The sequence below is a fragment of the Hippopotamus amphibius genome, chromosome 9, assembly GCF_030028045.1.
Source record: "Hippopotamus amphibius kiboko isolate mHipAmp2 chromosome 9, mHipAmp2.hap2, whole genome shotgun sequence".
Classification (NCBI taxonomy): Eukaryota; Metazoa; Chordata; class Mammalia; order Artiodactyla; family Hippopotamidae; genus Hippopotamus; species Hippopotamus amphibius.
Window position 1 is genome coordinate 27,491,608 of NC_080194.1, and position 12,747 is coordinate 27,504,354.

The 12,747-nt window shown below is 36.1% G+C and overlaps 1 protein-coding gene across 2 annotated transcripts in view; it reads left to right on the plus strand.

The window, feature by feature from the left end:
- The window catches only part of PIK3C2A (phosphatidylinositol-4-phosphate 3-kinase catalytic subunit type 2 alpha), a 97,156-nt gene that overhangs the window by 63,029 nt on the left and 21,380 nt on the right, over positions 1–12,747 (plus strand). For both annotated transcript variants that reach the window (XR_009055360.1, XM_057747717.1), the window contains exons 13-19: positions 80–247; positions 6,587–6,698; positions 7,069–7,214; positions 8,776–8,964; positions 9,805–9,898; positions 10,402–10,496; positions 10,851–11,031. Coding sequence is in view for 1 of the 2 variants with exons in the window: in XM_057747717.1 (XP_057603700.1) it covers positions 80–247; positions 6,587–6,698; positions 7,069–7,214; positions 8,776–8,964; positions 9,805–9,898; positions 10,402–10,496; positions 10,851–11,031 (985 nt within the window). In the remaining variant the exon portion in view is untranslated. The remainder of the gene's footprint in view (positions 1–79; positions 248–6,586; positions 6,699–7,068; positions 7,215–8,775; positions 8,965–9,804; positions 9,899–10,401; positions 10,497–10,850; positions 11,032–12,747) is intronic.

The window sequence follows — 12,747 nt, forward strand, 5'->3', positions numbered from 1 at the left end:
GATTGTCAGTCTAGTTAAGGGGTTAAACTTCATATTCAATCTAATTTGTTTTTTCTATTAATACATTTTCCCCCCATAGAATCATTTTTCCCATCCAGATATCACAGTTGCCATTAGAATCACTTCTTCACCTTACTCTTTTTGGAATTTTAAATCAGAGCAGTGGAAGTTCCCCTGATTCTAATAAGCAGAGAAAGGGGCCAGAAGCTTTGGGCAAAGTTTCTTTACCTCTTTTTGACTTTAAACGGTAAGTGTTACTGAGTTGTAATGGTGAGTTACTGTGGACCCACCTGTAGCATCAGAATTGGCTAGAGAGTGGAGTAGGGAACAATGATGTATGTGATGAAATAATGAGTTGCCTCATTTTTCTGATGTGATTAAGAGGAAGCCAAAGTTGTTCTGCTATGGTTTGAACATATTTATATGGGTATTCAAAGGATTGTTTGCCATTCACTGTTCCAGAAGACAAGCAGTAGCCAGTTCATTCTTTAATTGTCATTTATGAAAAGCATTATATTACTGACATAATACTCGTGGTCTTACAAGTTCCTTTGATATATTAAAAAAAAAAAAAACCCACTTTCCCTCTTCTCATCTCTCTTCTTCCTTCTCTAGTTTAAGAGAGTCTACAACTGTATATTATTCCCTTCTCTTTACCTGACTGATCTACTCTTTCTGCTCTGGGCCCCGGCCTTTAATCTTCAAAAAGTCCCACATGTATGTAAAACTTATTGATCCCCAGGGTTAAAGGAATTCCTTTTGAGCTTTGTCTCTACTAATAGCCATTGGAATAATCTAGCTGGCCTTTTGGCTGACTATTTTGATTATATTCTATGTAGTAATATGTTCCATGAGACCAACAAGAATTTTCCTAAATGAAAAAAAATGAGTTTGGAATGTTTGATATAGCATGTGATAACGTTTTGGAGAGCAATAATGGACATTAGCATATTAAAATATCTAAAGTTCTTCAGTCAAGAAGCCTACTGTGTTTAATAATAATATTACTGTAATAACAAACACATAGCATTTACTGTATACTAGTTATTTGTCTGATGCTGTATACATAGCCTTATATACCTCACAACAACCCTACGAAGATAGGTATTGTTATTATCCCTTTTTACAGAAGGGGAGATCCAAGTGGCTTGCCCTTAGGCACTTAGCCAATAAGTGGTAGAATTGGGATTTGAATCTAGGCAGTCTGGCCCCAGGGTCTGTGTTCTTAATATTAACCTATATTGCCATTCTCAGACTTATTTGATACCATGGTACTTTTTTTGTTCTAGAATACATCTTTTGAAATGTGTCCCATGGGACAGTTTTTGGGAAATGATTTAATAACTGATCTATTTAACCTACAATAAAACAATTAAAAATTAAGAGTGAAAAAATTCTGCTAATCTAGTTCTACTTCCTTTTTCCTCTAAATGACAAACACAGTTTGATTTTCCAGTAATCATTTTTAAAATCACGTGGTATTTGAAACACTGACTTCATAAGTTTTGTGTTTGAACTATTCTTTTCCTGTGTACATAAATATAACATTTATTCATATATTTTTCTTTTCTTTTAGTCACTCCCCCTATATTTGAGGAGGCAGTATAAGATTTTTTTATTCTGTACCTTTTGTGGGGCTCAAATTTTATTTGATACCTGACATAATTCTGAACTGCCAAATGCTAGAGGAAAACAGTTGAAGAGATTGCTGTTAAGGATGTGTATTTAGAACTCTTTGCTAAATATAATCCATAACGGCTCTAAAGCAGAATGTTGGCCACATAAAGGAGGGGAATTGTGTTCTCAATTGTCTTTGATAAATTAGTGTCAGGGAATAGTTATGTGAGAAGATTAAATGTAATTACATTATTATTATAAAGTTTTATAAATGCGTCAGATTTGAAAACCTTCGTGCTCTTGAAAGCACCAGGAGTCTCTTGAGAAGTACCAGGACTTCCCTGGTGGTGCAGTGGTTAAGAATCTGCCTGCCAATGCAGGGGACACGGGTTCCATCCTTGGTCTGGAGAGATCCCACATTCTGTAGAGCAACTAAGCCCATGCGCCACAGCTACTGAAGCCCGCACGCCTAGAGCCCACGCTCCACAACAAGAGGAGGCACCACAGTAAGAAGCCCGCACACCACAACAAAGAGTAGCCCCTGCTTGCCACAACTAGAGAAAGCCCAAGCCTGTGCAGAGCAATGAAGGCTCAACGCAGCCAATCAGTCAATTTATTTTTTTAAAAAATGAGTTTTAAGAAATCATTTATTGGTGAGGTTGACTGAAATGCCTGTAAATCATTTGGCTTTCATGATAATAACTTCATCAGGCTGTATGTAGGTTGTACCTTAAACATAAATTAATTTTAAAAGAATTTCAGGACCAGGACTTCTGATCACTATGCTCAGTACATTAACAGACTAAATCATTAACACTGTTTCTTTATATGTATTAATATAAAATCTTCTTCCCTCTTAATTTCTGAGCATGTTTTGAATGTTAAATCCTAACATTACCTAGATTGACTACACTACTTGGCAAAGTCTCAATCTTAACGGCATCAACTCACTGTTTTATTTATTTTCTTTATTATTGCAATATAATTGCTTTACACTCTTGTACCAGTTTTTGAGGTACACCATAGTCAGTCAGCTGTATTTATACACATATCCCCATATTCCCTCCCTCCCACGACTCACCCCCCCCCCCCCCAACCCTCCCCGTCCCGGCCCTCTAAGGCATCATCCATCATCGAGTTGATCTCCCTTTGTTATACAGCAACTTCCCACTAGCTATCTATTTTACAGTTGGTAGTATATATATGTCTATGCTACTCTCTCACTTCATCCCAGCTTCCCCTTCACCCCCCACCCCCCCAACCTCGTGTCCTCCAGTCCATTCTCTGCATCTGCATCCTTATTCTTGTCTTGTCACTGCGTTCATCAGTACCTTTTTTTTTTTAAGATTCCGTATATATGAGTTAGCATACAGTATTTGTTTTTCTCTTTCTGGCTTATTTTACTCAGTATGACCACCTCATTACATATAGCTCCATCTCATCCCTTTTTACAGCTGAGTAATATTCCATTGTATATATATGCCACATCTTCTTTATCCATTCATTTGTTGATGGGCATTTAGGTTGCTTCCATGTCCTGGCTATTGTCAATAGTGCTGCAATAAACATTATGGTACATGTTTCTTTAGGGATTATGGTTTTCTCTGGGTATATGCCCAGTAATGGGATTACTGGATCATATGGGAGTTCTATTTTTAGTTTTTTAAGGAACCTCCAAATTGTTTTCCATAGTGGCTGTACCAACTTACATTCCCACCAACAGTGCAGGAGAGTTCCCTTTTCTCCACACCCTCCCCAACATTTGTTGTTTCTAGATTTCTTGATGATGGCCATTCTGACCGGTATGCAACTCACTGTTTTAAACTGTGCAAACTATTTAATTGTGTAACAAAAGTCAACTGCCGTTCCCCTTACACTTTTGAATTTTGAAAGAATGTCATTGAAGCAGTAAAAACACTTATTAATAGACAAAAAAAGGGGCAAAAAATGATGGTACTTTATTTATTTATTTACTCTTGGCTGTGTTGGGTCTTTCTTGTTGTGCTCAGGCTTTCTCTAGTTGCGGTGAGCGGGGGCTACTCTTTGTTGCAGTGCATGGTCTTCTCATTGCGGTGGCTTCTCTTGTTGTGGAGCAGGGCTCTAGACATGCAGGCTTCAGTAGTTGTGGTGCATGGGCTCAGTAGTTGTGGCGCACGGACTTAGTTGCTCTGCGACATGTGGGATCTTCCAGGACCAGGGATTGAACCCGTGTCCCCTGCATTGGCAGGCAGATTCTTAACCACTGCACCACCAGGGAGGCCCCAACTCATTTTTAAATAAACTGAATCAAGCATTTAACCTGCTGTTCCTTTATAGTTTTTTGGTTGCACTGGGTCTTAGTTGCGGCACGTGGACTCCTTAGTTGCAGCAAGTGGCCTCCTTAAGTTGCGGCTCTTGAACTCTTAGTTGCAGCATGCATGTGGGATCTAGTTCCCTGACCAGAGACTTAACACCATGCCCCCTGCATTGGGAGCTTGGCGTCTTAACCACTGCGCCACCAGAGAAGTCCCCGAGAAAGTTTTTTATAGAAAAATTCCAGCTAATAGATGCAGAAGGAATGGCAGCATATCACAGTCTCACAACCCCTATGAAATAGTAGATTTAGGCCAGGAAATCTCAGTCTTGGCACTGTTGACATTTTGGGCCAGGTAATTCTTTGCTGTGGGAGACTGTCCTGTGCATTGAAGGATGTTTGGCAGTATCCTTGGCTTCTGCCCACTAAATGCCAGTAGTACCTCCTAGTTGCCAATGAAAAAAGTCTCTAGACATTGCCAGATAGCCACTGGGGTCAAAAGCATTCTTGACTGACATTGATTTAAGTAGTGATTTATTAATGCTTGTTTAGAACCATTGTGATTAACTTTTCTGGAACTTTATAATGGATGGTTTAGACTGATAGCACTTGAACAAACCGATTATCTTAACATCACAGAAAGAGAGATACCAATGTGGGCTTCTTTATTTGATGCATCAGGAGCTAGTAGTATACAATACCACCTATAAAGTATTAAGTGTTCTTGCCATTTAACTAATCCTGAATCAGATCAAACCTTTAGATCTAACTATTACAGAAAATATAGGAGGTAAAGGGATATGATAAATGACACCAGAGGAGTCTACTCAGTAAAATGCAGGATATAGAAAATTCTCAGAACAAAAGAACTGGATTCTTCAACAAATAATGGGGGATTAAAAAAAAAGAATGTATGGATTAAAACAAGAATTGGCAAACTTTCTATAAAGAGGACCAGATAGAAGTAGTTGAGGCTTTGTAGGTCATGCACTCTCTGTCACAAATGCAAAAGCAGTGATAGGCAATGTGTAAATGAATGTGTGTGGCTTTTTCTAATGAAGGTTTATTTACAAAACAGGGTGACAGTCTGGAGTTTGACTCTTGATTTAAAAGATACTTAAAAAGACATCAACCAGTGCATGTGTTGAATCTTGCTTGTATCCTTATTCAAACAAGCCAACTGTTAAAAAAATTTTTTTTAGAGACAGAGAAATTTGAATGCTGACTAGATAGCATTCAGACTTTAAGTAATATTTTTAATTATTTTGTTGTAATTACTTTTAAGTACTTATTTATTTATTCGGCTGCACCAGGTCTTAGTTGTGGCATGCAGGATCTTTTAGTTGCGGCATGCAGGATCTTTTAGTTGCGGCATGTGGAACCTAGTTCCCTGACCAGGGATCGAACCTGGCCCCCTGCATTGGGAGCACGGAGTCTTAGCCACTAGACTACCAGGGAAATCCCTGTTGTAATTATATTTAAATAAAACTGTTTATCATTTAGAGATACAGAAAAGTATTTACAGATAAAATAATATGATCAGAATTTGCCTTCAAATCTAATTGAGGGTGAGGGTTGTTCTAAAATAGAATATAAGGTATCAGTGATATATATACATATTTACTTATTTATTTATTTGGCCACCCCGTGGAGCTTGTGGGATCTTAGTTCCCTGCCCAGGGATTGAACCCGAGCCCCCTGCAGTGGAAGCACAGAGTCCTAACCACTGGACAGCCAGGGAATTCCTTTGTCAAAGATTTAAAGACTGTTAACCTGCTAGAGAAAATGCTAAGACTGGAGTCTAGTTTTGGAAAGGATATTTGTTGTTTGAATAAAATGAACAAAGTTGGATGACGTTTATAGTTTCCTGCTTTTTATATGTCATGTTATTTTTCAGAGATTTCTTCTGTGTAAAGATATATATCTTTACTGGTAAATGTTTCTAATTTCAGTAGACCATAAATTGGTAGTCTAGAGCAAGGGTCAGCATACTCTAGCCCACTGCCTGTTTTTTGTAAATACGGTTTTGTTAGAACACAGCACACATTTTTAATATGTATTGTTGGCTGCTTTGGCACTGTAATAGCAGAGTTGAGTCTCCGACAGAGATTGTATAGCCCAGAAAGCCCCAAATATTTGCTGTCTTGCCCTTTACAGAAAAAAATTGCTGACCCCAGGTCGCAAACGGATAAAACTCCTCATATCAAATGATTAGTGCTTTGGCACAAAGTTAGATGCTGGTTCTCTTGGTATGCGTTTTTGTTCTTATGGTAAAAAGTCAGGGAGCTGTTATGAAATCCAAACCACCACCTTGAGATGTGTTCCTCTGCAGATGATCTTCAAAGACTATCCTTCATCTTCCTATTTATAGAAGTTGTGTACAGGACAGGTGACTCTGAGACTTTACCCATCTTGTCTTCTATCCTGAACACTGTTTCTCCCAAGATAATGTTGTTTCATCTTCCCTCCTTTTGTTCTAACTCCCATACTTCGGTGCATTTACCTAAAGTGAGAATACACTATGAAGAGTGACTCCTTCTGATGTGTTCTTTTTATATAGAGGATGCTTAATAAATATTTGATTATTAACATTTCAAATTCATTACCATGTATTGTGAGTTTTGAATTAATTTTTAAAATGAAATCCGTAGTATTCTTCTGTTTACATTTGTGCAGGTTTTTAACATGTGGAACTAAGCTTCTCTATCTTTGGACATCATCACATACAAATCCTATTCCTGGAACTGTCCCCAAGAAAGGATATGTGATGGAAAGAATAGTGTTACAGGTAATGATACTTCTTGACATGTTTAAATTTGAATTTCTTTATAAAAAGTATATGTATACGATGATCTTGGTTGTTAACTAAAGAAGCCTAATTGATCTTGCTTCGATCTTAGGATCTATATTTAATTTAAATGTCATTAAATCATTTCCTGTTTCTGAGAAACAGTAAAAGATGCACTTATACCAATTTCAAGTAATGCATATGCTATTGAGAATTACCAATAATGGTAATCACTTTTAATAAAGGATATAGCATTAACTTAATATTTGATAATATCATCCTGGTGGCTAAGAAAAATCTAGAACAAGTTAATGTAGCAAATATGTGGACTTTTCAGCTGTAATTTGATCAACTTCTATTCATTTTTAAGGTTGATTTTCCTTCTCCTACACTCGATATCATTTATACCACTCCTCAAGTTGACAGAAGCATTATACAGCAACACAACTTAGAAACACTGGAGAATGATGTAAAAGGGAAACTTCTTGATATTCTTCACAGAGACTCATCACTTGGGTATGTTCCTTTCATTCTGTTTTGCGTGGGTATATCTCACAATGTAAAGTTCAAGTTAATGGTTTATTAAATGCCTTGATTTAGTTCATGATTTAGCAATGTTCCTGATATGGAAAGTTTTCTTTCTGTTTTTAATTGTATAAAAAGACTGTATAACTACATAAAATTTAGAAATTTGTACCAAGTGAAACTTTTTACATTATCAAAAGGCAAACAATAGGTTGGTAACTATAATCTAGTTCCTTAATAAAGAACCTCTTCATATAAGTAGAAAAACTGACAACACAGTAGTAGACAAAGAATATAAATAGGTAATTGTTTGGAGAAGAAATACAATGCCTTTAAACAGCTGAAAAAAGATGTCCAGCCTCTCAGTAATCAAGGAATTGTAAATTAATACAAGATACCATTTCACGCATCAGATTGTTGAAAATTAAAATGTCTCATTATATAAGGTATTGGTGTGATACAGAAAAATGGCAATTACGCTGTTGGCAGAACTCTAAAAGCTTTTGGAGAGCAATTTGGCAAAATCTATAAAGGTCACAATGCCCATAGTCTGTGACCTAACAATTACATTTCCAGTTAGTTATAGTATATTTTAGAGAAAACCCTTTTATATTTGCCTGTGGAGACAAGAATATTCATTGCAGTATTTATTTGAGTTATTGTAATTATGGTACATTTATCCAGCAGTACTATGTAACTATTAAGAATGAAGTTATAGATATATGTACTAATATGTAAGATATTAAGTAAAGAAAGCAAGTAGCAAGATAGTGTATATAGTGTGTTACCACTAACATAAAGGAAAGAAAGAGAATCTGCATACACCTTTGTATATGCATACAAATAGACTACCTCTGGAAGAATATATGAGGTTAGGCAGTTGCCACTGGGAGGGAATTGGAAGGAGAGAGAGATTTAATTGTGTACCTTTTTGCAATATTTGTTTTTTTTTAAAGTATTCCACGTGAAAGGAATACATTTCAGTTCAATGCATGGATTATATACACAGAAGTAGATAGCTGGATAGTGAAATAGTGAAATATTTCATTCACATAAACATTTGTCATTAAGAGTAAATTAGAATCTCCAAAATAGGTTCTTTTTATTTTGAGTATTCCTCAAATGAGCTGTATATTCATCTTCTAAAATTTTGTGATAGCATTTTGTTTTGGGCATGACATTTGATTTTACTTGTATAAAATGATGAAATTCTTGTTGTCTCTTAGGGTAGGTTCTGCGTATTCAACTCTGATTTCTAGTGCCTGGCATCTGGGTAGAGCTCAATAAATTTTATTGTGCTGAATTATCCTTCATTTTCTTAACTAAGACTCTTTTATCAAGGCAGAATGATTTCTTTCTATCCCTCAAATTAGAGTAAATTAGTGGTGTTTGCTGTACATTGTGTTTTTCTATTCCAAATTAGTATTAATGATTTTACCAAGAAGTGGCTGTCCTAAAAGGAATAAATTTCTTTTTTGTATTTTTAAACATTGAGATTATAACTGTCATTATGATATCACTGAAAAGTAATTTAATTCTGTTATGTGTTCAGACTTTCTAAAGAAGATAAAGCCTTTTTGTGGGAGAAACGTTATTATTGCCTCAAACACCCAAATTGTCTTCCTAAAGTACTAGTGAGTGCCCCAAACTGGAAATGGCTTAATCTTGCCAAAACTTACTCATTGCTTCAGCAGTGGCCTCCATTGCACCCACTGACTGCGTTGGAGCTTCTTGATTCCAAGTAAGTTAACTGTGGCTGAATTTATTTGCTCTGTTTTATTGCTGTCAGTTTTTCCAGTAAGATATGATGTTTCAGGATTAGTTCCCTTTGCTTTCTTTTATTTTATTTTTTTAATATATTTATTTATTGGCTGTGTTGGGTCTTCGTTGCTACATGCGGACTTTCTCTAGTTGCAGCAAGCGGGGGCTACTCTTTGTTGCGGTGGGTGGGCTTCTCATTGCGGTGACTTCTCTTGTTGCGGAGCACAGGCTCTAGGTGTGCAGGCTTCAGTAGTTGTGGCTCATGGGCTCATTAGTTGTGGCTCGCAAGCTCTAGAGTACAGGCTCAGTAGTTGTGGTGCACGGGCTTAATTTTTCCACAGCATGTGGGATCTTTCCAGACCAGGGATCGAACCCTTGTCCCCTGCATTGGCAGGCAGATTCTTAACCACTGTGCTACCAGGGAAGCCCTCCCTTTGTTTTAATATGAAAGCAATTCAATACAATATAAATGTGTAAATGCATATTTCTATAGACATATCTTTTGTGTTGAGGTTATTAAAAAGGGATGTCATATCATTTAAAACTAATCTAGAGAGATTGTGAATTTTGAATAATTTGTTATTTTTTATGATGCGGGCCAGAATTAATTTTCATAAGCTTAAGGTTTCAAAACAGTCACAAAATTGGATTTGTATGTAGGACGATAAGATTTTCTTCCTAAAAAAAAAGGAAAGAGAAACACCCTGTGTTTGAATAGCTATTTGAGTATTCTTTGTCAGGAATAGATTGTGTTTTCAGGAAAAACAGCTTCATTAGAACAAAATCACTGTCAAATCTTGATTTTGTGGCATGCTTCTAGGTTTGCTGATCAGGAAGTGAGGTCCCTAGCTGTGACCTGGGTTGAGGCTATTAGTGATGATGAGCTAACAGACCTTCTTCCACAGTTTGTACAGGTGAGTTTTTTACTAGGCTACCTGCCCTCCTTACCCTCTCCCCAGTTTTAATGAGTAGGGACCTTGTAAGGGATCTTCTTTCTGTTTTGATTAAAAGTACTTTTGTTGTGTGGGAATGTTGAGGGTCATTGCCTTTGGATTTAATGTGAATTTTTTTCCATTATTGTCAGCTACCTTACTTGAATACAAACTATATATGTATAGCTGAATTTTTAATTTTCAGGCTTTTAATTCTTAGAACAAACCAGACTTGAGCTTTTCTTTAATTTTTGTTTTTAAATTGGCCATTTAAACATAGCTGATGAATGTTATTCCCAGGTCTGTACTTTTCTGCTTGATGTCATTAATTTCACCTAAGTTAATTCACCTGTTTCATTTTTATAAGTATCATCTTTCATCACAAGAGTAACCCTTGATTTATATAGTTTATCTTTTGATAATTTTGTCCTAACAATGTACTATGGGCTCGACCACTAGTGATTCTTATTTTTCTTTGCATGTAGGCTTTGAAATATGAAATTTACTTGAATAGTTCATTAGTACGCTTCCTTCTGTCCAGGGCATTGGGAAATATACAGATAGCACACAATTTATATTGGTAAGATTTAAATTTTAGTAAGTACTTTATTTCTGTTTCTGTTATTTATAGAGATGACACTCAAAGTCTAAACAGTATGCTCAGACTGTTAGCTGTTGATAGCAGGTGTTTTATTGAGGTCATTATTATAAAGAAGCTAAATTTTTATGTCTTTAGAAATAAAACCAGAAATAACAAAACCCTTTATTGCAAAATTATTTGGCATGTTAGAGCTCTATAATAATGAATGTGTTTTTACTTGCTTAAATAGCTTAAAATTAATTCCTAGATACCAAAAATTAAACCTGTTAAATTGATTTTTGAGAGACAATCTGTTTCTCAGAAGTGGCTGACATCAATATTTTGCTGTATTAGGCTCCTCAAGGATGCCCTGCATGATGCACAGTTTGGTGCCCGATATGAACATGTTTTGGGTGCTCTCCTCTCAGTAGGAGGAAAAGGACTCAGAGAAGAACTTTTGAAGCAGACAAAACTTGTACAGCTTTTAGGAGGAGTAGCAGAAAAAGTAAGGCAGGCTAGTGGATCAACCAGACAGGTATGTACCATAGAGGGAACATAAATATTTTGATGTTAAAGGATCTTTATAGTGCTGACAAGTTAAGGTGTTATTCTTTTTCAGTAGACATCCAGTAGAACTCTTTAACACACCTATGCTGTCTTGGGCAGATTGAATTTAAAGGTTTCTTAAAATCTGTTGGAAAAGATTTTATATCCTAACTCAGTTCCCTTTCATCTCCATGCTTATTAATTCCTTTCTGATCAAAATCGTTTTCTTGAGTTTTTCATTATTTTGCTTTTTTGTAATTGTAAAAGTAATAAAAGTATGAATTGATGCCAATGTTTAAAAAGTCCAGATGAATAAGTTTATAGAGTAAAAAAATAGGACTTTCCAGTTTCATTTTTCTCCCTGTAGGAATCTTGTTCATAGTTTGTTTTATGTCCTGCTTGGTCATTTTATATGACTTTACACATATATACACTTATATATACAAATTTTTGGAGTTAAAATTTTTTTTTATAGAAATGTACATGTAATTTTTTAGCTAAAATTCACTATTTTAATCATTTTAAAGTGTACAGTTCATTGGCTGTTATTGATAATACATTCACAATGTTTTGCAGCCACCACCACTATCTAATTCCAGAACATTTTCATCACAACAGAAAGCCTGTACCCACTAACCCTTCACTCCTTATTCCCCTCTCTTCCCAGGTCCTAGTAAGAACCAACCTGCTTTCTATCTCTGTGGATTTACCTATTCTGGACATTTCATATAAATGGAATCATGCAACATGTGGCCTATTGTGTGTGATTTCTTTCACTTAGCCTAATGTTTTCAAGGTTCAGCCATATTCTAGCACGTGTATTTATGGCTGAACAATGTTCCACTGTGTAGATAATACCACATTTTGTTTATCCATTCATCAGTTGATGGACATTGGGCTTGTTTCTATTATTTGACTATTATGAATAGTGCTGCTGTGAATATTCGTGTATAAGTTTTTGTTTGAATATCTGTTTTTGCTTTACCTAGGAGTAGAATTAGTGTACCAGAAAGTAATTCTGTGTTTTTTTAGGAACCGTTGAACTGTTACCCAAAGTAGCTGCACCATTTTATAATTCCAGTATAATACCAGTAATGTGTGAGGATTCCAGTTTCTCCATACCCTCACCAAAATTTGTTATTTTCAGTTTTTAAAAACTATAGTTATCCTAGTGGATGTGAAGTGATATCTATCTCATGGTGGTTTTTTTTTTTTTTTAACCTTTGCCTGTTAAAGTTTTCTTTTTTTAATTAATTTATTTTTTATTTATTTTTGACTGTATTGGGTCTTCGTTGCTGTGCTTGGGCTTTCTCTAGTGGTGGCAAGCCAGGGGCTACTCTTCATTGTGGTGTGAGGGCTTCTCATTGCAGTGGCTTCTCTTGTTGCAGAGCACAGGCTTTATATGTGCGGGCGTCAGTAGTTGCAGCATGTGGGCTCAGTAGCTGTGGCTCACAGGCTCAGTAGCTGTGGTGCATGGGCTTAGTTGCTCCACGGCATGTGGGATCTTTCCAGACCAGGGATCCAACCCGTGTCCTCTGCCTTAGCAGGAGTATTCTTAACTACTGCACCACCAGAGAAGTCCCTTATGGTGGTTTTGATTTGCATTTCCCTAATGACTAATGATTTGGGGCACATTTTCATGTGTTTGTTGGCTATTTGTATATCTTATTTGGAGAAATTTCTTATTCTAAGTGCTTTTTAATTG